The sequence below is a fragment of the Stegodyphus dumicola genome, chromosome 10 (genome assembly GCF_044657685.1).
Source record: "Stegodyphus dumicola isolate Sdum_Otavi_A_Nest chromosome 10, ASM4465768v1".
Classification (NCBI taxonomy): Eukaryota; Metazoa; Arthropoda; class Arachnida; order Araneae; family Eresidae; genus Stegodyphus; species Stegodyphus dumicola.
In genome coordinates, this window is record NC_140777.1 from 125,933,391 (window position 1) to 125,956,303 (window position 22,913).

Below are 22,913 nucleotides of genomic sequence, written 5' to 3' on the forward strand. Positions count from 1 at the left end.
AGTTATTTTTACTTCAGCTAATAAAGATCAAAAATTAGTTTTATTTATTACTGCGCTTAAAAATCTCGAGGTTAAAGAAGTAAACTGCTAAAAATTTGGAAATCTGAGTAAAACTCTTCCTTTGAAAAATTTTTCAGTCTTTTACAACTACCACAACCTTTTCTTCATGCACTTACAGTTTCAAAAGAAGAGATTTTTTTAAAGTGCGTCTATTTCATAATAGTACTCCATTTAATGACAGTATTTTTCCAAAAATAAATCAAATTCTCCATGAAGACAAATTTTACCGTCCATATTTATAATACTTACTTATTTTCTAAAGAGTTTCAGCTTCACCAATCACTTGGCGAGGCAAATTTGAAAAGTTTTGCAAATACCTTGAGGTAGATAGATGATATTATTTCAATTAATAATTTTGAGAACCTGAAAAAATTCAAAATTTGCCCTTCATGCTTAATTCTAAATAAGACCAATATAACTCAGAAAGAAATATGTTAGCTATATCTACAAATAATTCACTGCCACAAAGAAGAGATTTTAACTTCATTAAACTGATTAACTGACATACTAACATTTCCAAAAAAGTAATTAGTAATACGAATTTTCGTCATATAACTAATAAAAATATTTGTACAGAAATAGTTTATTGATAAGATGAAATTATTTTGCTTAGTAATAGTCTACTGGATAATAAAATTCTCTCTAAATTTATGAACGTTTTTCTTAAACAAGCTGGCTTTAACTATCATATTTAATCTCTAATCTAATAATGTAATGATTCCATTTCCTTAAACTGATGAGGAGGGTAACACAGGAAGTATTTATTAGTATTGGAGATTTGTATATATTGTAATTAATTTTTTAATTCATTCAACTTAATTACTTTAGAAATTTTCTGAATGATCTTTTACTAATTTAAACATTATATTTTTCAGAAAAAATTTTAGAAACAACCAGTATTGAGTGAAGATTTCATATTCTTCCAATTTTTGTTTTGTTTCCTTGACTTTTAGCCAGAAATAGTTGTTTTTAAAAAATAATTTGTAGAATTCCAATTATTTGTACAATTCTGAACTTCACTTCCTCGTGATTCTCAGAGAATATATTTCTCGCCAAATTCTACGCTCAGTTTAACATTGAACTATTCTTTATCCGCACACCAATAAACAATATTCTTTTTCAGAATTTTTTCGCCAAATTAGCCTCCACAAATAGAAAACTAGGAAATTGTGAGCCAAGTACTGTTTTTTTCCTAGCCATTAAATTTATGATCTTTAAAAGTTACTGCAACCTTACTTATCTAGGTATCATTTCCTAGGAATATAAGTGCAGACATCTTAAAATATGTATCTTGTTTCTCATATCATTTTACATTATACCAGTTTTACATAGGGTCATTTTGAATGAATAAATGTGGTAAATAAAAAATGAAATAAAATAAAATGTATGTGTATGTAAAATCTTTTGTTTGCGTTATTTGTTCTATAACATCCTCACACTTCGATAATTAATATTATGCATTAAACACCAGCTCATTAAACTATAATTTTTTTAATGTATCCTTTCAATCTTTTAGCAACACTAGATACTTACATCATTAGCCACATTATATTCGAATTAACATTTTAAAATATTATTGATAGATGTTATTAAGTTATAGCAGAAACAAGTGTGTAACTTTAATTCTGTACACCCATATATTCTTTTATCATCTACATTTATTCTTCCACGAATAAAAAAGGTTCCGTTTATTTTATAGCATTCAAGTTTACAGATACAGAGCTTATATGTTTTGGCTGATACAACGTCAGCGCTGCAATCGGTAAAACTTGCTGCTGAAATACTTCGTTATATAATTGCTGAAATACTTCGTTATATAATTGCTGAAATACTTCGTTATATAACTGCTGAAATACTTCGTTATATAACTGCTGAAATACTTCGTTATATAAGCATTAATTTTCAATTTGCAGATATTACAACAAAATCAACCCTCCGCAAAGCAGCAAATCTAATCTTGATTGAAAGTTAAGAATGCTGTTATACATCCAGAATAACAGACATTAAGTAAACAATAGCCATTTAATAAAATTAATAAAACTGTAACTAAAAAAATGTGGAAATAATTGAGCTCATGATTAAGAACAACAACTATCAGAACTAATATATGATATTGATTTTGAAAATGATACAAATCTTTGACATCAACTACAGCGTAGTGAAAACTAATAAACTGAAGTATCTTATTTTTTGTTAAAAAACTGAAAATAAAAATTTAATTAAAAAACTTCGTAAAAAAGAAGTAGAAAATTTCCAAAATGAAAAATTAGAAAAAAGTGCATTTATATAGCCTATTATTTGCTTATAACTACCAGACGGACTTGCAAGAGCATTTTTTCAGTGTCTGTCATAGTTTGTACAAAAGCTAGATAAGTAAAGAGACCAGAATTTGAAAAAATTATGCACTTTGCTTTTTTAATTTCATAAAAGATAAAATAAGTAAAACGTACTTAACAATGAAATAGATGATTTTTTTTAGTTCTTGTGGTAATGCCTTGTACATGTATATAATAATTAACACATCATAAATTTGATATGACGTTTGAATGCATTTTAGCACTTTGAAGCGCGTTTGAATAAAAAAAAATTAATGCTTACCATAGATCATTTTCAATTTTATATGCAGAATATATTTTATTTTCATGCATGTTTTGGAATGTGTGATAAATTTTGAAAAAGGATGTCTATTTTTTATATTAGTTACCCCTATTTTAAATAAGTTTATAGGCAGAAAAGTACTGGTACATCACCGACAAGTAAGTTTAAATTAACAGTTTTACCAAATTTCAAACATCTTAAGTTTCGGTTGTTATTTGTAGAAGTATTAGAATTTTAAGAGCAGAATTTAATTGAAATTAACACTATGCTTTCGCAAACAATCAAGTCAGGTTTCAGACAAGATATTGGGTATACTAACAGTTATACTCGAGAAAAATATGGGGAGACCCAACCGTCTTTAATTTTTTTTAATATATTACAAGTTATGCGATTGTTTAAATTTATTTAGTGGTACTATATTTCTAGAATAATTAAATATTTTTTGATATTACATACGATTAAATGAAGAAGCAAAATACTTTTCTAGAAATAACTTTAATGAACTCAGTCACAGCATACCTGTGTTACATTGATGAGATAAGATTATTTAGGAAATTTTTATCTACCCTAGATAAGTACAATTGATTTGGTAAGATAGCACGCAATGGTTGAGAATGTGCGAGACATTTGGAAATTTAAATTCCCAGTAAAAAATGTATATGCTTATCCTTACACGAATGTCCTGTGTAAATGATTAATTTAATTAAACATATAATTCTTATTTCTTTAGCTTAATTTGCAATGAGATCGTCAAATTTCGCCTGAGAATCACCTAGAAATAAGCCTCTTCTTAAATGAAGTTCAGAAATTTCACAAAGATATAAATAAACCACGAAAATTTGTAAAACCAGACAGGTTATTCATGAAGATCTCAAACTGGTATGGATACTATTTTTGTGCTGATGTTAGTAATTTTGCATTAATAACTGCTAATTAATTTAAATATAATAACACTGGCATGAAAGATTTATGATTCTTATGTAATATTTTCATTTAGGGAATAAGAGAAGCGTAGAAATATACACTGGTTGTCATAAATTAAGGAAAAATCACAAAAATCACGACTACTGAAAATGTTTCATGTAGAATTTTATGAAACTTACCCACAATATACAACACATAGTAAGGTATCAAATAACATAAAAAGAAATTACCCGACAATTATGGTAGTATAGAAATTAGTACATGTATAAAATGAACAAATCGAAGATGTCAGTTTGCTATAGTAAAAGTACCTTCAATATGGAATATAATCGCCTCTAGAAGTAATACAGCACATTCAGCGATGTGTGATGCTTTCAATTATGCGGTCTATCAGTTCCATAGGAAGCGAGAGCCATTGCTCTTGCAAAGCAGTTGCAAGCGCGGCAAGGGTCTAAGGGGGCGGATTGAAAGCAGCTAGACGTCTCCCTAAAGCATCCCAAACGTGCTCGATAGGATTCAAGTCCGGGGATCGAGCTGGCCACTCCATGCGCATAATTGTTTCTTGTTGAAGATAATCATATACGATGCGAGCCCTGTGTGGTCTTGCATTGTCGTCCTGTAACAGGAAAGCATCACCTATTGCCCCGGCATATGGGTGCACATAAGCATCAAGGATGTCATCTCTATAAACATGAGCATTCACGGTTCCCCTTGGAAAGACATAGAGGTCTGTGCGTCCACCCAAAGAGATGCCACCCCAAACACAGACACTGTCTCTTCCGTATGCATCTCTTTCACGGATGTTTGACGGATGATAACGGGTTCCAAGTTCTCTCCATATCAAATAAAAACTTCTATCGCGTTCTAAACTAAACTTGGACTCATCCGTAAAGAGAATAGCCCTCCATTGCTCAGGCGTTCAGTGGACATGTTGTCGTGCCCAATTGCAAACGGTCCCTTGTATGACGTGACTTGAGCGGCACGCAAATGGTTGTTCCCCTCGCATACCGACCACCTTCGTGAAGCTTTTTAAGCACAGTTGACGTTGACACCAACCTTCCGGTGGCTGCAGCAAGGGAGGATCTAAGAAGCGTCGGAGTTGCGGTTCTACTCCTGAGTGCACATAATGTCAAATATCGGTCATCGGCGCTCGCCGTAGCAATTGATCGTCCTTGGCTGAACCTCCTAGGTGCCGAATCTGTGAATTGAAATTGCCTCCAAAGTCTATGAACTACAGGAGGACTCACATTTAGCCATCTGGCCACTTCTGTTTCACTTTGTCCTGCCTCTAGACTCCCAATGGCTTTCTATCGTAGTTCTGCAGGCAAATGATGCTGGAGATCATTGTTACGAATTGGCTATCTCAGATTTCTGACGTCACTATCACAGTGAAATATGTGGGCTTGCTCTCAAACATGGACTTTTATGCTCCTCGCAGATGACCTATTCCTAGTGCAGCGCCACTAATTTGCATATTGGAGTTTTACTCAGCTACTCTTACTTGGCAACATATTCAAATTTTACACGGTTTGGCTTATTTTTGAGGGAGTTATCGCAATTTTTGTAATTTTCCCTTTATTTATGATAACCAGTGTATATGGCTTAATAAAAAGGAAATATTAAATATATAACATTTTATTATACATTCAATGTCGATGTACGTAATAACCGCCTCAAATAATGCAATAATCGCCGACTAGCCAAATAATTTGGAGAAGGGTTAAATACTCCAGTTTAATGACAGTTTTCATCGAACAAATTTAAGTTTTGGTGCATGAAGACGTATTTTTAGGAAAGTACAACAAACATCTCTTCTTCTGAGAAAAAAATAGCGCGAAATTAAATTTCATATGGAACAGATTGTAAATGGAACACAGTCCTTGAGTTCCTTGAAATAATAAATTATTACATATCAGATGTAGAAGATAATATTATCATAGGGCATATTTGAAAAATTGAAACAGATAATTTATGGCGAAATGTTTTTAGAGCTATTTAAAAGGGAAAACAGTGAGAATATATTTTTTCGATACCAAGAAATACTTTGTTTATAAACTTAAGCAATATTCATATAACTTAAACAATATTCATAGAAAAAACAAAAATAGTTTTATTTCTTAAAAATATTTGCTACTCGTACGTCAGTTTTAATGACTGCTATCTTTTGTTTATGTTCAGATACAGAGAAACAGAGACTTATACACAAGCAAATATCGCAGATAATAAAAGAAATGTTATCTGTATTACACGTATCTGAAAGAGGTCATTAGGGAATAGATAAATTCTTTGGGTTTAATAAACATTTGGCAAGTATAGAAATACAATCATTTCCATTCATAAAAGTTGAAATGCTGAGTTTATGTAAACAGTAAATATATAACATCTGGCCTTAAAACTTCATTTACTAACATCTGTACGTATGAACAGAATAAAGTTCTCTTTTACCCAAAACAGATTGTAAATGGATTTCAAGCGGATTCAGAGGAGAATTTTTCGTGACGTCTTTACATACTTACATACGTATGCACGAGTATGTATATTGCATAATTCAAAAACGAGTAGCCTCAGAACGTTGAAAATTTGTGTATAAGACTCCTACAACTAGCGCTGCGACCTCTTGGCTGTCAAAATCCGGGAGAAGAAAAAAAAAAGTTTTTCGCCTCCTTAATCTCGTTTAAAAGTATTTTTTGAGCTGCAGGAGCAAGCACTCTCTCGCAAATACTTGTACATTTTGTTCTACCACAAGAAATCGTTTTTGCCAAAGAAGAATCTGGAAATAGAGTGCTATAGCAATTTGTGCAATCCTTACTATTAAAAATGTGATGGTGCTTAATCCTATGATAGACTGGAGTAATTTCAATTGCTGATATATTGTCTTGTTCTTCTGAAGATTTCTTCACAAAAAACTTCGAAACCGATTACGACGAATCCCTATTCAATATTAACGACTGGTGGTTTTTGCTTTGGGAATGTACAGTTGAAGCTCTAAGATCCTCGTACTTAAATATCAGTCGTTTTCCGACATACTTTAAATTCTCCGTTAAAGTTGTCTCTCTTCATAAGCTAATAAATTTGAGTTAACCACTTGTTTTGAAACGACATCGAATATTTTGTCTTTTTTGTGGCACTTGTTTGTTCACTTGCAGAATTAGAATCGTTTTTTTCACTGCAGATTATTATGAAAGCATTTAAATAATTTCAAAATACGCACTTGTTTGTATCTTAAATCCTGTCGAAGACACAAATTGAATTTTCGAGCCCTCTTCAAAAGGGAAAAAAAAGATTGTCTAAACATTTATCATTCTTATTAAGAATTACTTTTTCATTGTGGTTTGTAACTGTTGAATTGAACATATTTTAAATGATCCAGAATAAGTCCTGTTGTTTCAAACTTTCGAACTAAGATTGTCGTGATACGTTTTTGTGCTCTGCTGACGACATATCCAAGTTTCGATTTCAAAAATACCCACTCGAATAACTAACCACCAACTATTCTATCTTAAGTTGTTTTAACAAAAATGCGTTTGATCGCCTTCAGAATAACTAATTTTTCTTCATGAACGAACAAATAAACAAGCTTAGGCTTCGAATTTCCTTTTAAGTCATGATCTGTCACAAAAAATTAATACATAACTTGAGTCAATGTTTAAGTACACCCAACTAGATTTATTTTAGATAAAGCTTTGTATTTACCATTTACACTACGGAAAGAAAGGAATGGGACTCCACAACTGTTTCGTACTTGCTTTCAACATACATTTGTGCCAAATCCTAAATATTCTGAGTGTTCTGTGATGTAAGTGAAGGTCTCAAATGATTTAATCAGAGATCAAAAGAAAATCCGCTGTTGTCATGCGGACGCGTACTTATCCAAAATAATGTTAACACGCTTTTTCGCCAGCTGTAAAAACTTTGAAGATAACAGATGCGATGAAGGAAACATCGGAATAAAAAAAAAAAAAAAAAAAAAAAAAGGAGAAAATTTATGGAATGTGTTTATATTCGTCTTCAGCATTTATTGGGATCAAAACAATTCTTTAAACGCTTACTCAGAAGGAATTCTTTTATAATGTTATGCTTATTACGCTTCTGTTGCGATGTATGAGTATCAAAACATTAATACGCTTAGTTTTATTTTCGTAATTTTTAATTTCAAATATGTTTTGAGTATATCACTTTAGAGCTGTAAATAACCGCTCCATATCATTACAAGTTATTTATCCTGATGTTGCAAAAGGCCTGTTCTTTATTTACGGACAGTAAGTTGAATATGAGTATTTTAATATTTTATGAACTACACCAGGAATTCACAAACGTTTTCTTGAATCGACTCCTTTTAAAAGAATCATTTTCTTCATGGACCTCTTAAATTTTCTCCATAATATTACAGAACACAACATAATCATCACACAAATAACTGCAGTTACTTAACGCTAATAATTAGACTAAGTATATGAGTAAAGGTTGTAGAGTTATGGATGATACAGATGAGGGAAGGTGAACAAAAATGTGAAGCCCTTCGCAGGAACTACGGACCTCCCGAACAAGCGTCGAACGTGCTTCCAGTTACACCACGAAGTTATTCAGTAAAGAGGCCGAAAATAAATTATAATTTTTTTAAAACGTGGTTTAATAGATTTATCTTTTATTATTTTTTGTTAGCCCAAAGGACATTAGCACAGATGGGCTATTAATTTCAAAACGGCATTTTGCGTCGACTCACTTTTCAGACTGTTTCCACCAAATATTATAGCCATGTATTGTATTGAAAGAAACTAAATAATGAAGAATCTGCATGACTACATTGAATGTTTCTCGCCTTGTAAAGAAACAACAGTACCTAGAGCCATCACATTTTGAATAACGTAATCCTCTAGCAAAACATGGGCATTTAGAAGCCCAAATTTTAAATTTCGAATTTGTTTTATTATCTAAAATTTTGTAAAACTGTAACGAACGCATTAATGATTAACAAACGCAACGATTTCAAAGCGAGCAATGGCAACATTATACAGAAAAAACATTTTTATCTCCAGCTTATCTGTGTATTCGAAATTTTAAAGATATGCTTTTTTAAATTAAATTGCGATATTGCTTTTGAATTGAATTTTATGTGTTTTAAGTGCAAAGAACATTATACGAGTATTTAATCAATAAAGGTAACACACAAAACGCTAAAAAACACCCTTTTCGGAACAATATAAAATTTGAAGCTTTCAATTTAAAAAAAAAAAATTAGTATTATTATTACTTTTAATTTTACATATATAAACAAGTTTCAGAAAGAAAATTACAGATTCTAACTGCCCCAAAATTCGATTTTAATTAACGTGGTGTATTGATGTATTGCGCCGAGGTATTGATGCGATGTTTTTATATTTGGCATAAAATTCTGATTCTTATATTGCCTCCTTCAAGCAGTTTCTTGTTTTTCGTAGTAAATTATGACTTGACGAAAGCTGCTTCTGCTCGGTAAGAAGAAGAAAAAGTGCAAACAATACTTCTTGTATCACAAATATATCATAATTCATGGTTTTAGGAGACATGCTGGCCATTCAAATCTTTTCGTGCATTGTTTATTTAAATTTTTTTATACAATCTTTTATTACATTATAATATATCAATAAACAATCAATAAGCAAAAACGTTTTACATCAGTAAATCATTAAGTATCAATTTTATTAATAATCTTTCTTTATTTAATGGAATCTCGATTATGGCATCGTTTATTGGGCTTCCGACTGCCAGTCGAGCCTTGATCTTTATTGACCCTTTTTAAAATTTCATCAACCTCCAAGAAGGTCAATAGCGACCCCTTTGTGAACCCCTGAATTAAACGAATGTGTTATGTAAAACGCGATCGACTGATTTACGTTTCATGAAATTCGAGATATCCCCAAGAGCTCTCTTCTCTCGCTGATTGATTCTACTATTGATTTCTACTTAATGATCTTCTACGAAATGCACGTTTACTTCAAAAGTTACGTAATTATTAAAAAAAGAGGAATACGGTATTAAGAAAAAATTCTCTGTTTTAACATGAAACACTGATACGTGATCAGAAGCTTGATATGGAAATATTGCTGGGACAAATATTTTTGGTCATAGCTTTCTTTTATTTTTAACCTTTAAAGTTGAATGATCACAAGGTTTCTATGTAGCGGTATACTACTGTTTGGGATTACCGTCAAGAAGCGATTTACAATAAGAATGACAAATTATGCATGAATAAAACTCAGCAATTAAAAGACTGGGAAAATATGTAACAACCTTCTTAAAATGTAAGAAGAAATTTGAAGCATTTAATTGCTTTCCCCATTTATATTGTTTCCTACAACTGCCCTACATTATTGATTCTTAAATGACAAAAATTTTGGCTCCATTTTTATATGTTAGACCATGTATTAAATTTGTCTTAAGTTTACGCTAAAAGTATACAATTCAAGCAAATTATTACCAATTACCAAGGAAATGGTACTGTTCAAAATAATCTAAAAGTTTTAAATAGCTGAAAATCATTAAAATTACAGCAGAACATGCTCTCTTATTAAAGTCAATCGCTGCTTTCTTCTGCGAAGCTGCGAAAAAAAAAAACTCGCTTTCACTTTTATTTCAAAATTTCGCTCAAATGTTTTAATAATTTTCATCATTGCATTTCATTGCTAACAAATTCCGAAGAAAAAATTACGATATTTAATTTCACGCAAATATTACAAATTGACTTCTGTTTTTTAGATATAACAATAAATTCAAATTCCGCAGATTTTCAGATATGGATTACATTTTATGAACACCTCCCTTCAAGAATAGCAAACTAGTCAAATTCAAAGCCAATACTTTACAGACTGTAGGTATTAAATACAGTATTTAGTATATTTGCTTATTAGTTAGAAAAATGTTGGTTTTTTGTTTCCTTCGCACTTATCAGAATAATCAGATCACGACTTCAATCAAAATCATATGCTCATACTAGAGCTATGTTCATATACATATAGAAAAGAATAAATTTACCATTCAGAAATTATATTGAAAACTGTTGATTCTAAAATCGGATGCGATTATGCTAATAGGCTTTCGGGATAATCTTGTAGGTAGTAAATGAGCTTTATATTACGAAAGAGAACGTAAAAATGAAAACATTTACAATGTTACGTAAGTAGAAATTTCTAACATTCTTGAACATTTCTAATTATCTATCCAATCATAAGATTCAAAATTTGCTTTAATTTTTTATCAAGGAGGCACTTATCCTACAATCACGAAGAGCAGCTACATAAAAATCTGCGTTCATCTCGTATTAATTCTTCGGTTTATATTTTCAGGAAATTTCCAAAGTTATTACAGCAAATCATCTTCCTCTTTTCTCCATCTTCCTAGAATCCTGTCTTGCGGAGGAAAATACACAAGAAAGTCGATGTACCTCGTTGAATGCAATAGTATGTAATACCCAATAATATAAAGAGTTGTATGTATTAATTCCATGCATACTTATCCGAAATCGTTGAATGCAACTTTTACTGCTTTCAGTATAAATCCTGTAATTCCGGCTGTTAAAAGTTTTGTTATTTGGAAACTGAAAGCTTCTGTTTATTTTAGTGAATAAAAAAATTAAATAACATAATAGTTTGATAATTAAATTTAACTATGGCAAAGCTCACTTGACTTAATGACTAACGAAGAGAAAAACCTTTTATATAGTTCCAATTGTTAAGAATAGGACCCGGGGAGATTATTACCATTTCACGCCTTTCATTCATTACTGTCGAATCCAAGCGAACGGCTGGCTTCATGGCTTAGTGGTTTACTCCATGTGTAATGTGCATACGAGCCAGGTTCTATCAGAAAGTCCTCCACGAAGGCATTCTCCCCTCTTAGGCATATAACCCTAGTGTGCTTTGCCGTAATAAACTGTTGATTCTAATAAATTGTTGAACCAAAAATTCATTCATTACCGAATGGCTTACCAACGGGGAAGGAAATAAGATCACAAAATATTTATAATTCATTCTAGTTTAGTTAAGTGGCAAAATGCAACAGTCAGCCATCCTGTTCTTACAGACACAAACCCGAATCGAACTAAGTTTAGTGGTCTTATTCGTTTGATTATTGGCGAGCGAAACTGAAATAAAAATCGAGTACGTAGCGCAAATATAAATGCATTTATTGATAAGATTTTAGAGCTTATGGATTACCCGTTGTTGGATTTGCAGCTGTTTTTTTTCCTCCATTAAAACAAATGTTAATTCTCTTGACTATCTATAAATGAGACGAACTATATTCGCAAATATAATTCTTCAGCTCTCGAACTCTTTTTTTCAGTCAAATGCAAGACAAAATACAACAGTAATTGTTAATTTATAACCTTCCTTGTAAAAACAAAAGTTGGTTCATTAAGAACCATTTAGGATTAAATGAAATGAAAGTTCAGAAATTGTGAGTGTGTTGTGATATCACGCTTATTCATAAACTGAGGCTAAATCCCGCTGTTTGGCGACAGTTTCGTAGTCGACGGGATAATACGTAAGTAAACAGTCTTTTCGCGCATAAAACTGGAAGTATCCAATTTAAATTTGCTGAAATGTTAATGATTTTTATTTTATTAAATTTTATTACATGCTAACTAAACATGTATTAGCAACGTTTCAATCTATGTATGCATCTGAAATACCCTATATACGAATGGTTTTCAACCAGAGGAGAATACCTCTCTCAGAAAGAATTTCATCGTTTGAGGGGATGCAGTCAAACTTTTATTTACTTGTTAATGATTTAATTTTAGTTTATTATTATTAAAAACTATTTTTATTCAAGTTTTAGTATTTATCAATATTTATATACTTTCTGTTGTTTAATTTATAAAACGCATTAAAAATAATCTAAATTTATGTAAATGTGTTTTGCTATGTGTTTGCTGTTTTGCTTTTTTAAATTGCTAGTTTTGGAAAAGATAAGTTTGGAAAATGATCGTCTAGCAATGGTGAAAGGAGTGTATGCCCCCCCCCCCAAATTGAACCACTGCTTTGTGCATTTGAATTTAATGGCTCCCTATTTCATACCCTTTAAGGTTTCTTACCTACATTTATTAAATTAAGGGAGCTGAAAATTCAATTTTCAAATGCTGTTACAATTTATCATTTCTTTATGCCAGTTCCCTTTGAATTAGCATTTTGATATAAGATTTGAATAATTTATTCTACCAAAACATTTTCAGCTTAGAAATGTAGTTTCGCCTTTTTCAATGAAGTGATAGTAATACTTTTACATCCATTAAAAGCTACATAATACTAATTTAACATATGTTTGTGAAAAAAACACCCGTAAGTAGCATTATTAAGTTTTAGTGTGAATCCATGTTAAAAGATACTTAGACTAGATAAGAGGAGATGAAATATTCACAATAACATTTCAACAAACATGATTTTAAATTTATTATTTACTCCTGATAAATTTTGACAAAAGCTAAGCATATTTTAAAAAATACACACCAAAAGAGTATTCTGAATTCTAACACTTAAAAATTTACGGAAATCATAATTACTATTCACTCGATAACAAGCACATGAAAGATGTTTCAGACAGAACAAATACAAATTTTCTTATCAAATAGCCCAACTAAAATATGGCTCATTAAAAGTAAATTTTCAATTTAAACATTACCAAATTATTAAGAAGATTGTGAGATTTAATGTATCTTTTTATTTAACTCCTATATCGAAAGATCGCTGGCAAAGTTCATATGCAGCAAAATTTGACCACAAAAATACACTTTGATACAGTAATGCAAAATGTTTTTTGAGGGGGAGGGTGAAACTAGTTAGCTTATATATATATTCCCCTCCCCCCAATTTTGCCATCATTACTTGGGATCTTTACTTCCCCATTATGTTCTTCTTAGCAGCAGAGTGGCTATTAGTCTCCGTCCTCATTTTTCTGTCCGTATCCCTTTTCAAATAAAGGGATGTTGCCGGTAAATGTTATCGCAAGGTATTATTTTTAAAGAAATAATATTGCGAATATATAAGAGCAAATATATGGCAACTCTTAAGACTCTATCGGGAGTTCTAAAAATAAGATATTTTTAACTAGTTTGTGATTTTGCTGCTGAGGTTAATGTGATGCAAATTCAAAAAAAGTGGTGTTTAATAAATAAAGTTAGAAAGGCAGAGATTTAATAGTAATTAGATAGAAAAATTTGTATAAATCATCTTACTAAGAAAAATGAATATTGATATAATGAACAAAAAAAGACTGAAAAACATTAATGGCAACAATTAACACTGTATCGGTAATCCTAAGCATATGCATGCTGCTTTTAAAAAAATTGCGATTTTGAAGTTGAATTTTATGTGGCATAAGCGTGAAGAAAGTAATGTTTAGCAATAAAGTTAAAAAGAGAAAAAAAATCTGTTAGTAGTAGTGAGTCGAAGAGCAGTTTGGTAAACTGTGAGCTTAAAACAATCTTGACAAACCATCTGGTGCAACATTAAGATTTGAATCTCTTAAAATTCCTTTTCCTTTCTTTTTTTAAGTATCTTAAAATAATATAATTTGAAGTTCGATTAGTTCTCAGCCACGATAGAATATTTTATTAGGTAAATTATTTCTTAAGGTGTGTCTTGATCTTTCAAAACTTAACCCTTTCATTGAAATCAAGTATTCCAGAAAACATTCCCAGTAGGATGAAATTACTAACTTCTGAATCAGAAGTGAATCCTTTAGAATTATTTATATAACGAATGAATTATAATTTAAAAATTAATACCTGTGATTCATTTTACATATGATTATCCTACTTTAATAATGATGCTTTTTTCCCCATGTTTTATAAATTAATATTACTCAATTCAATTATAATAACAGTGAATTCCTTTCAGAATTCTAAAACAAAATATATGGAAAACTATTTTTTTCAAAATTTTGAGACACTATTTATCTCGTAACGAGACGCTATTCAATTAGAGAGCGTTCAAAATTTGAGAACATCGAAACAAATAAACAAAAAGCTATTTATTTCAAAATTTGACATACTATATATATGTACATTGAGCAAAAAAAAAAAAAAAAAAAAAAATGGGACAGATCTATATTCCCTGTTTTACTGGGCCGGTTGACGAAATTCAAAGTACGTTTTTCATGTCTCAAAAGCGCGAATTAGATATTAGATTTATATATCGCGCTGTTCTAATATAGGTACTTTAACACAAAAACGGACTTTTTCTGAAATGACATGCCGATTTTTTCCATATTTTGATTCTACGACTCAAATTATGCCAAACTGATAAACTTTGTAAAAATCGCACGAGTAGTGTTTAAAGCATCAGCTCTCAAAGTTTTAGCTCCTCATTAATTGAACCTATCTCTTTTTTTATTAAACTTATTTGATTCTTCCTTTCACATTTCGAAATTTAGGTTCGTTCCAAATAAAATTGGCCCATTTTTGATGATTTATGTTTAAAATTTGCATTTTAAAATAATTTTTATACATTTTTCGAAAAACATTTTGAATTATAACCTGTAAAAGGTTTTACATATCTTAAAGTAGATGTAGTTCTAGGCGCATCTGCTAGAAATTAGAGTTTTTTATTCAAGATTTTCTAAGATACACATGAATTTACATATTGGCGCGTTTTGAAATTTGACATATTTGTTATAAGCGATAATAACGCCAAATGTGGTTTACGCACTTTTTAAAATTTGTATGAAAGTATGAACGGTGACTTTTTCCGCCGTTCGTCTACAATGAAAAAGAGGAAAGGAAGTTAGGTTGCAATAAATTAAGAAGTTCGCCAAGTGAATTATTCTTGGCGCAAAACGAAAAAAATGCGCCAAAAATAAATTTTTGAATTTCTCCGTAAATCTCTCACCAAAGTTTACAAAATTTAATATCTAGGCAGTATGTAAGTCATAGAATCGAAATACGGGGAAAAAGTAGCATGTCATTGTAGAAAAATTCAGATTTTGTATCAAAATACCTATATTAGAACAATGCTATATATATAAATCTAATATATATCCAAGTAGCGCTTTTGAGACGTGAAAAACGCAATTTGAATTTCGTCAATTGGCCCAGTAGAGCGGGAGGTGTAGAACTGTCCCATTTCTTTTTTTCGCAGTGCACATATATATATTAATTATTTTAAAACGCCATTAATTCAGTTCATTTCCAAGGTTCGAGAACGTAATTTCGTTCATTCTTCAGGTATGAAAATATTATAAGAACATGACTTACTTTTTCGCATTTCCAAGTTTGACAGTGCACAAGATATAACAAATCAGAAACGCATTCCAAACGTTCATTGCACTGAGAATTCTGGAATTCCAGTTAGAAGTTAAGATTTAATATCTAAATTCGTAATTCTTTTCTATACTGTCATTTATCTGGATTTCTGCAAGTTCAGCAAGGATATTGATTTAGTAGGAGTGCGAAAGAGCTTCTTATGGTTACCAGTAGTTGCTTAAAAGTAAGGAGCAAAACACGAAATGTATACCAGACGGTATCGGTAGATGCATCGCCGATGGTCAGAGTTCATAGGTTACTCGGAGATAAGCATGCGCGAGGTCAGTGCTTATGACATATTGTGCAATCTCTTTCCTGAGAATCAAGATCTGACGATAAGTGTTCATCTTTATAATTCCGAAATATGACGGTTTCAAACATTGATAATTGCAAAATAACTGATACTTAAACTTTCATTTTCACTTTATGCAAAATTATCACACGTTAATGAACATGCATAATTTTTATCCACTTTTCCTATGAATTTCGTTTTATCAGCTGTAGTAGCCATTTTCGGAAAATGAAGTAAGTGGTCCATAATGATTTTTTTCCAGAATTTCAGGCATTTAAGTGCATTGTTATCATTGTTAAAAATTAATTACTTTTCCTTTTCTTAATCTAGCAGGCACAAGGAAAGAACTGCTAAATTTATGATTAATGCAAACTAATAAATAGTGCATTTTTTCTGAAATGAAAAGTCATTACAAAGGATCACTCTTGCTTAATTATTTTCGTCATAAACTAAGATTGCATTTCTGCTCTTTTATGAAAAAAGCAGCTTTCAAAAAACTTTAGATTATCACGAACCCAAGAAATATAACAAACAAGTTATTCATGACAAACAATACCACTATTCATTCTAACAGCAGTTTATGTCAAAACAAAACCAAGCAATTTCCTTTCGAAATTTATATTGACGTGATGTGATAATCAGAACTAGGCTTCTTCACATAACAAAGCAAATAATATGAAATACTTTGATTTGGCATTTATGAAATTTCGTTCCTTCGTTGCCCCTACCAGTATTATTTTCATACCATTTTTGAATTCTCTAGCGGGTATAGCCTCATTGTGAATATGCCAGTTATAAAACTTGACTGTAGAAAGTCAATCTTCTGTCTTCAGAAACCACATCAGTATGTTTTCTGGTCGAGTATATAGGTTGGTGTCCGCCGAAAATATCGCAGCAAATACATCGCGGACGAAAACGTAGCGGAGAAAGCAACGCAAGGCGAAAATGTTGTCGAAGAAAAGAGAGCAAGGTCGACCCATCTCAGTTCCAAAACGTGGTACAAAACATCAGCATCGAAAATGAAGCGGTTCAAAAACTTCGCAGTTTAAAAATATCGTCCTCGAGAATATCGTGGTAAAAAATAAAGCACCTACAAATCGTCGCATGACGATAACTTCACAGACATGAGTTTTCAGGCGTTAAAAATTCGCATATTCGCATCAGTACAAGAAGGAATGAGGAATGTTTTTACTTTATGTTTTACATTTTTGATTTAACTAATAAATTTTTGACGAAAAAATAAGAAGGAAATGAAACATTCAAAGACTGAAAATGAGTAATAAAATAGTTCTAGTTATAGCAGTTAACAGAATTTTAAGCTCTAATAATTAACAAATAAAAGTAATTAACTAATAAATATTTTTATAAAGCTTGAGCTTTCTGGCCAAGAGGAAAGCACAAGCAAAAGTGACGCATCAGTTCATAGAAAGAAGAGAGGGAGTCATAAGTTTCAGTTTTTAGTTTTGGTTTACAATTTGGTGATTGGTCAAAAGGCATCTGCATTAAGGGTTAAGAAAGATCGCATGATTAATTTGAATGACGCAGTTTAGACTTACAGCGCTATTTTTAGGACAGATAAATGAAATTCCCAAATGAAATAAAAAATAAAAGAGGTTATAGTGAATTAAATTTAGAAGTTTGCTTTCATATTTTTTTATCTTACATATATATACATAGATACGTTTGGTGCGGTCGATTGCAATAAAAAAGTGATGTGCATAGCTAGATGTTATAGCAGTCCCATATATAAAATTTCAAAGTTCTACACCTATTTGATTTTTGAGTTATGCAAAATATATGCATACATAGCTAAGTACGTATGTACAGACGTCACGAAAAAAATATCTTTTGAATCCATTTTCAATCCATTCTGCAATCCGTTTTGGGGAAAAAATTCTTTTTTCTGTCCGTACTTATAGATGCCATGCAAAAATATTGACCAAATAGGTTCGTGATTGGCCAAAATTGATATTTTCATCGAAATATTCTACCAAAATTGTTTGCGATTACACTTTCTTTGCTTCATACAAGGAAGTAAAAATAGTAAACTAACGTGCAAAGAAAGTGAGTATTCTTCATTCAAACAGTAAAAACATGTGAAGTAACAACAGAAATTGTTCATTTAAACAACAAAAACAAGAGATTTCCTAGAAGTCAAAATTATTGTAGAAAATTCTTTAATTATATTCCATTTACCATGGAGGTCTAGATTAAGCTGTTGACTATGACAAGGTATACGAGAGTTTGCCTGAGAGAAAGGACGATTTCGTAGAGTATTTTACAACAGAGACTGGCTCATGTTTACATTACACGTTGCAATAATAATGCCACTTTTGTTCAATGGGATACATTATATGTATAGTTTATCAAAACTCAGGAATATTTCGGTTTTTTAACCCCTTAAGAACCAGCGTCGGGAGAATAGAGCGCAGTTACGGGACCGGACCCGCTGAAATGGATCGTCGCCACCGGCCCATTTTCAGCAGTTAAGCCTAATTTTACAAAAAAATTCGTATAAAATAAACATTTTGATATTATGATTTCACTTTTGAAATTGCATATTTAATGTACTTTTTTTAATGTGTATTAATATAAAGAATATCACATTAAGAGAAATAAATCAAACAGGCATAATACTAAAATCATTATTATTTCTGTGGTAATAATAATCATTAAAATCATTATTATTAAATAGAAATAAGTACTATAAATATGCAAAAAATACAAATAAGAAATAATAATAATAATAATAATAATAAAAACTAAACAAGAATTACCTGTAGGTAATTAAATTCCAGTTTAAAAATTCTGCTGTGTGTAAAATAATTCAAAACAAGGATCGATACACAATCCTTCCTGCATTGCATATTTCGCACTCAAAATACGTTGTTTGCTTTCGCTTTTCCTTGGTTTTAGCGCACACAGCGCATCTTCTCCTAGCTGTATTACTTTCCGTCAACGTAAATTTTCGGAAACTGAAATTTTCGGAAACTGTCTTCCAGTTAGACGGAAAGGTATAGTGTACGGTGATGTTGAACAAATATTTTAAGTAAGGTCTCTTAGCCATGGCTAACGGAATGAAATTAAGTATAACCCCAACATATGTCACAAAACTTCAAAAGACACTCAGAAATATTTTATCCTCAAACACTGTGTGACATCAGGTTTATATTAGAAAACTTCCTGTTTTTCTAAATCGAAAACAGCGTCCACTATGACCGGGCAGTGATCAAGGAAAGACCCCCACTTGCGGGATATCCATTACTGATAACGTTAATCTATACATTTTATGTAAAGTAAATGCATTATATACCAAATTATAATGCCTATGTCATTATATATAATGACCTATTAAATCGAATAAGAAAAACAAAAACTCTTTCTTGAAAAGTGTGAGCAAGATGCATTACGCGTCGAGAAAGCTGATAGTCTTTCTCCTTCTATAATAATGTTGTAATGTTACTTTTTAATTAACTAAGCTTATGTTAAGTTTCAAAACGAATAGAAAAAAAAGAAAGAAAATCCTAAGGAAATAAACAAGAATGCCTGTGATCCTTTAATTCACAGGCACACTTATAAAGAGCCGCGATTTCCAGTTTGTTTATTTCAATAAATCTCTCAAAACTAGAAGCATAAAACAGAAACTAATGCCAGTACTTGAAGGTCAAATGCCATATGAATCAACCTATGTGAAACAATTACCACTTAGCTCCATTTACTAGCTTTTAAAAATTTAAATAAATCGTTCCGTTTTAATGTTGCGTATACGCGACGCTGGGCTCGTAGGAGTGGAATTGTTGCGTCGCGTATACGCGACGCTGGTCCTGAACGAGTTAAAGAATTTATGATATAATATTTACTGAATTTTTGATAGAATATTTATGTTCCAGCTATTTCATTGCTATTTAAAAGTATAAGATTTATACGTATTTTTAATCTACTTAATCCTTCGAACAAAAATAAAGGGGAGGAGAAAAATCCCACGTGTGATCATAAAAAGCCAAAGTAGTCGGCTACTCCATTAGTGAATTATTTTCTTTTACTTTATCTCGTATATGAAGTATAGAAAGATCTGGAAAGACATATCTGTATAGAAAGATCGAATATATCTCGGAGACAACGTCTTTGAAACAGGCTAATTTTTATGCAGAATGCTTTTAAAATAAATAGAAATAAAAAGTAAATATTGTCAAAAATGTTTTTAGCAAAATATATTTATTCATTTAGGAAGAAAATGAAAGCAACACTACAGCATTCCAAATTTCATATATTACTGTTATTTCTTTTAAATTTCCCAGACTTTTATTGTTGCAGCTTTCTCAATTTATCAGCTTTCAAAAATAAAAAATATCGATTAAAGAGTAAAATATTAATTTATTCAAGTTTTGAAAAATGAAATGTAACTTCGGAAATTTCAGTTCAGTAATGTCATTCATAATTGGCGCAACATAGTGATAATGAAATTTGAACTGAATGACATTTCCATCTATGTAGCAGTTAAGGTGACAAAATAAAATACATATATTAGGTAAAACATTTCAATGCAATTTATAGTTAAGAGGCTAATATACAGAGCATATACTCAGGGACTCGTTAAGGATTAAAAGGAGACCATTTAAAACATTCAGATCTCTTTGCTCGTTAATGGAAGGGAGGAAGTTGACGTAGATCTCACGAGATGTGTGTTGAAGGGGTATCCACTCGGAGAAAGTTATTCCCCATTCTTAGCTTTCCTGATACAGCTCCGCTGTGGAAGCAGCGTGACCAAGTAAGCCATCAATCACCTCTTTTCATTTTCGACTCATTCTGAGAGATTGGAAAAACATGATGCGACGAATATATCTCGGAGGTCACGGTCCAGTCCACACTTCAGCCCGACGGGAGTCTGCTGTTACTAACGGATGAAAACGCCATCTCAAGCGGACGAGTCTGTCTTGGGGCAAACGCTGAAGTGGATAAATCGTTATCAACTCTCATTTTATGATCAACTGAAATCACCGTACTTCAAGTGTCTGCACCAAACGTAGCTGTATTCATAGGATTGCTCAGCATTGCCAGAAACTTGGAAGCTTCCAGGACAAGCGCTGTCAGCACTTCGAAACTGAGTTTTCCAAAATAACCTAAAATGTTACCAAATTACCTGAAATCGAGAAATATTGCCACTTTGGAGACAGAAATTGTCTCCGAGACCAAGGAAGATAATTTGGATACATTTACTAGATTTTAAATGAGTTGTTTTCACGATTCAGAAGCTGATCGATTTAAAATGACAAGATCTATTGCATAATACAGGAAACAAATATTAGCAAGCACATTAAGCGGACATGAACTCCATCAAACAAAAATGCGCAGTAAAATTATTGTTTGAAGGACTCTAAATAAAAAATAATAACTGAAAAAATACACAAAATTCAAAATACATCCAGAAGAAGAAAAACATATTTATATACATTTGCAATAGTACCCAACAAGACGATTTTCAACTAAGCATTATTCACGTTTGAATCTCCTAATCCACCTAATAAGCAGATATTTTTGTAAGTTTACGTCGTTTTTGGCTGAAATGATACAAGAAAGGAATAGGACGAAATTCTGTCAGATATCCTAAGTCAGATGTTACGCAAACCAGAAAAATGTATCGTATTTCTTCGCGTACATTTTCCACTAGCGTTTCAACCATAGCTTCTGAAAATTTTAAAAATCTTAGTTTAAACTTCCCACTGCCCGTACTGTACGCAGCTTTCCCCTCTGAGGGCCAGTTTATTGGTAAATTGTATTTCCTTGTTTATTTTTACTTTTATTTAGTGTATTTATTTTTTTATTTGCATTTTCGTATTAGCATTTCATCCATTTAAATTTCCCTTTCATTTTTGAGACGTATTTTGTGGAGATTCTTTCTTAAGCTACCTGGACGTAGTGTCTGTTATCATACTGAAGAAACTTTCCAAACATGTAATTCCACTTTACTTCTCTTATTTATGTTCCAGTTCACAGTAGCTTTATCTACTGCTAGTGTGCTCGATCTTTCAAAATCTGGATTCTTTGTTTCCTCCCTTCCTCCGATGTCAGTTTGCGAACTACTGTCAAGACGCATTCATGTGAGGTACCATTGGGTCTTTACAAGGTCATTGAGTCGGATACGTTGCGCTCTGCGTGATATTCGTATCTTTAGCTTATCGATTCGCTTCGAATCTTTATTTAGGATTGAGTATTAATAGAGGAAATTTTTCTTGATATGTGTACTACTTGCGCAATGCAGCATGAATTTTCAGAACCACGGTAAAGAAAACAATCATAGTTGCATCGCTGAATGTAAATTAAAAGTTTTAAAATTCATTGAAGTTTATGGGGTCAAACCTGAAAATAGACAGGTTGGTGTTAAAGCTTCTTTGATTCCCTCCCCGAGAAAACAAAAAGATGCATTGAGGAAGACAAATTCAGAGCAAAGAGCGTTTCAGGGACTGAAAAGCGGGTAAATTTCCAGAAACTGATAATGATGTGAAGAATTACGAGACACAGCAAAGAACAATGGCACAGGCGTAAAATGATACAAATGAATGTGAGGGATGAAGCAAAGAAACATAATATTACAGCGCAACAATTTAAAGCGACCAGAGGATGGATAAATAGTTTCACGAAAAGAAATGAATTTAGTTTAATGAGAAGAACAATGCCTGCATAACGCTATTAAAGAAGAAAGGGTGGTATTTATGGGGAGGCTTTATGAAGAAAAGGTATTGGAATTTCACAGGATCGTCATCA

At 31.6% G+C, this 22,913-nt stretch overlaps 1 protein-coding gene across 1 annotated transcript in view; it reads right to left on the reverse strand.

The window, feature by feature from the left end:
- The window catches only part of LOC118203410 (alpha-2-macroglobulin-like), a 173,550-nt gene extending 157,510 nt beyond the window's left edge, over positions 1-16,040 (reverse strand). The window contains exon 1 of the mRNA XM_085825517.1: positions 15,812-16,040. Within this exon, the coding sequence (XP_085681643.1) occupies positions 15,812-15,879 (68 nt within the window). The 5' untranslated portion in view covers positions 15,880-16,040. The remainder of the gene's footprint in view (positions 1-15,811) is intronic.
- Positions 16,041-22,913: the final 6,873 nt, after the last annotated feature.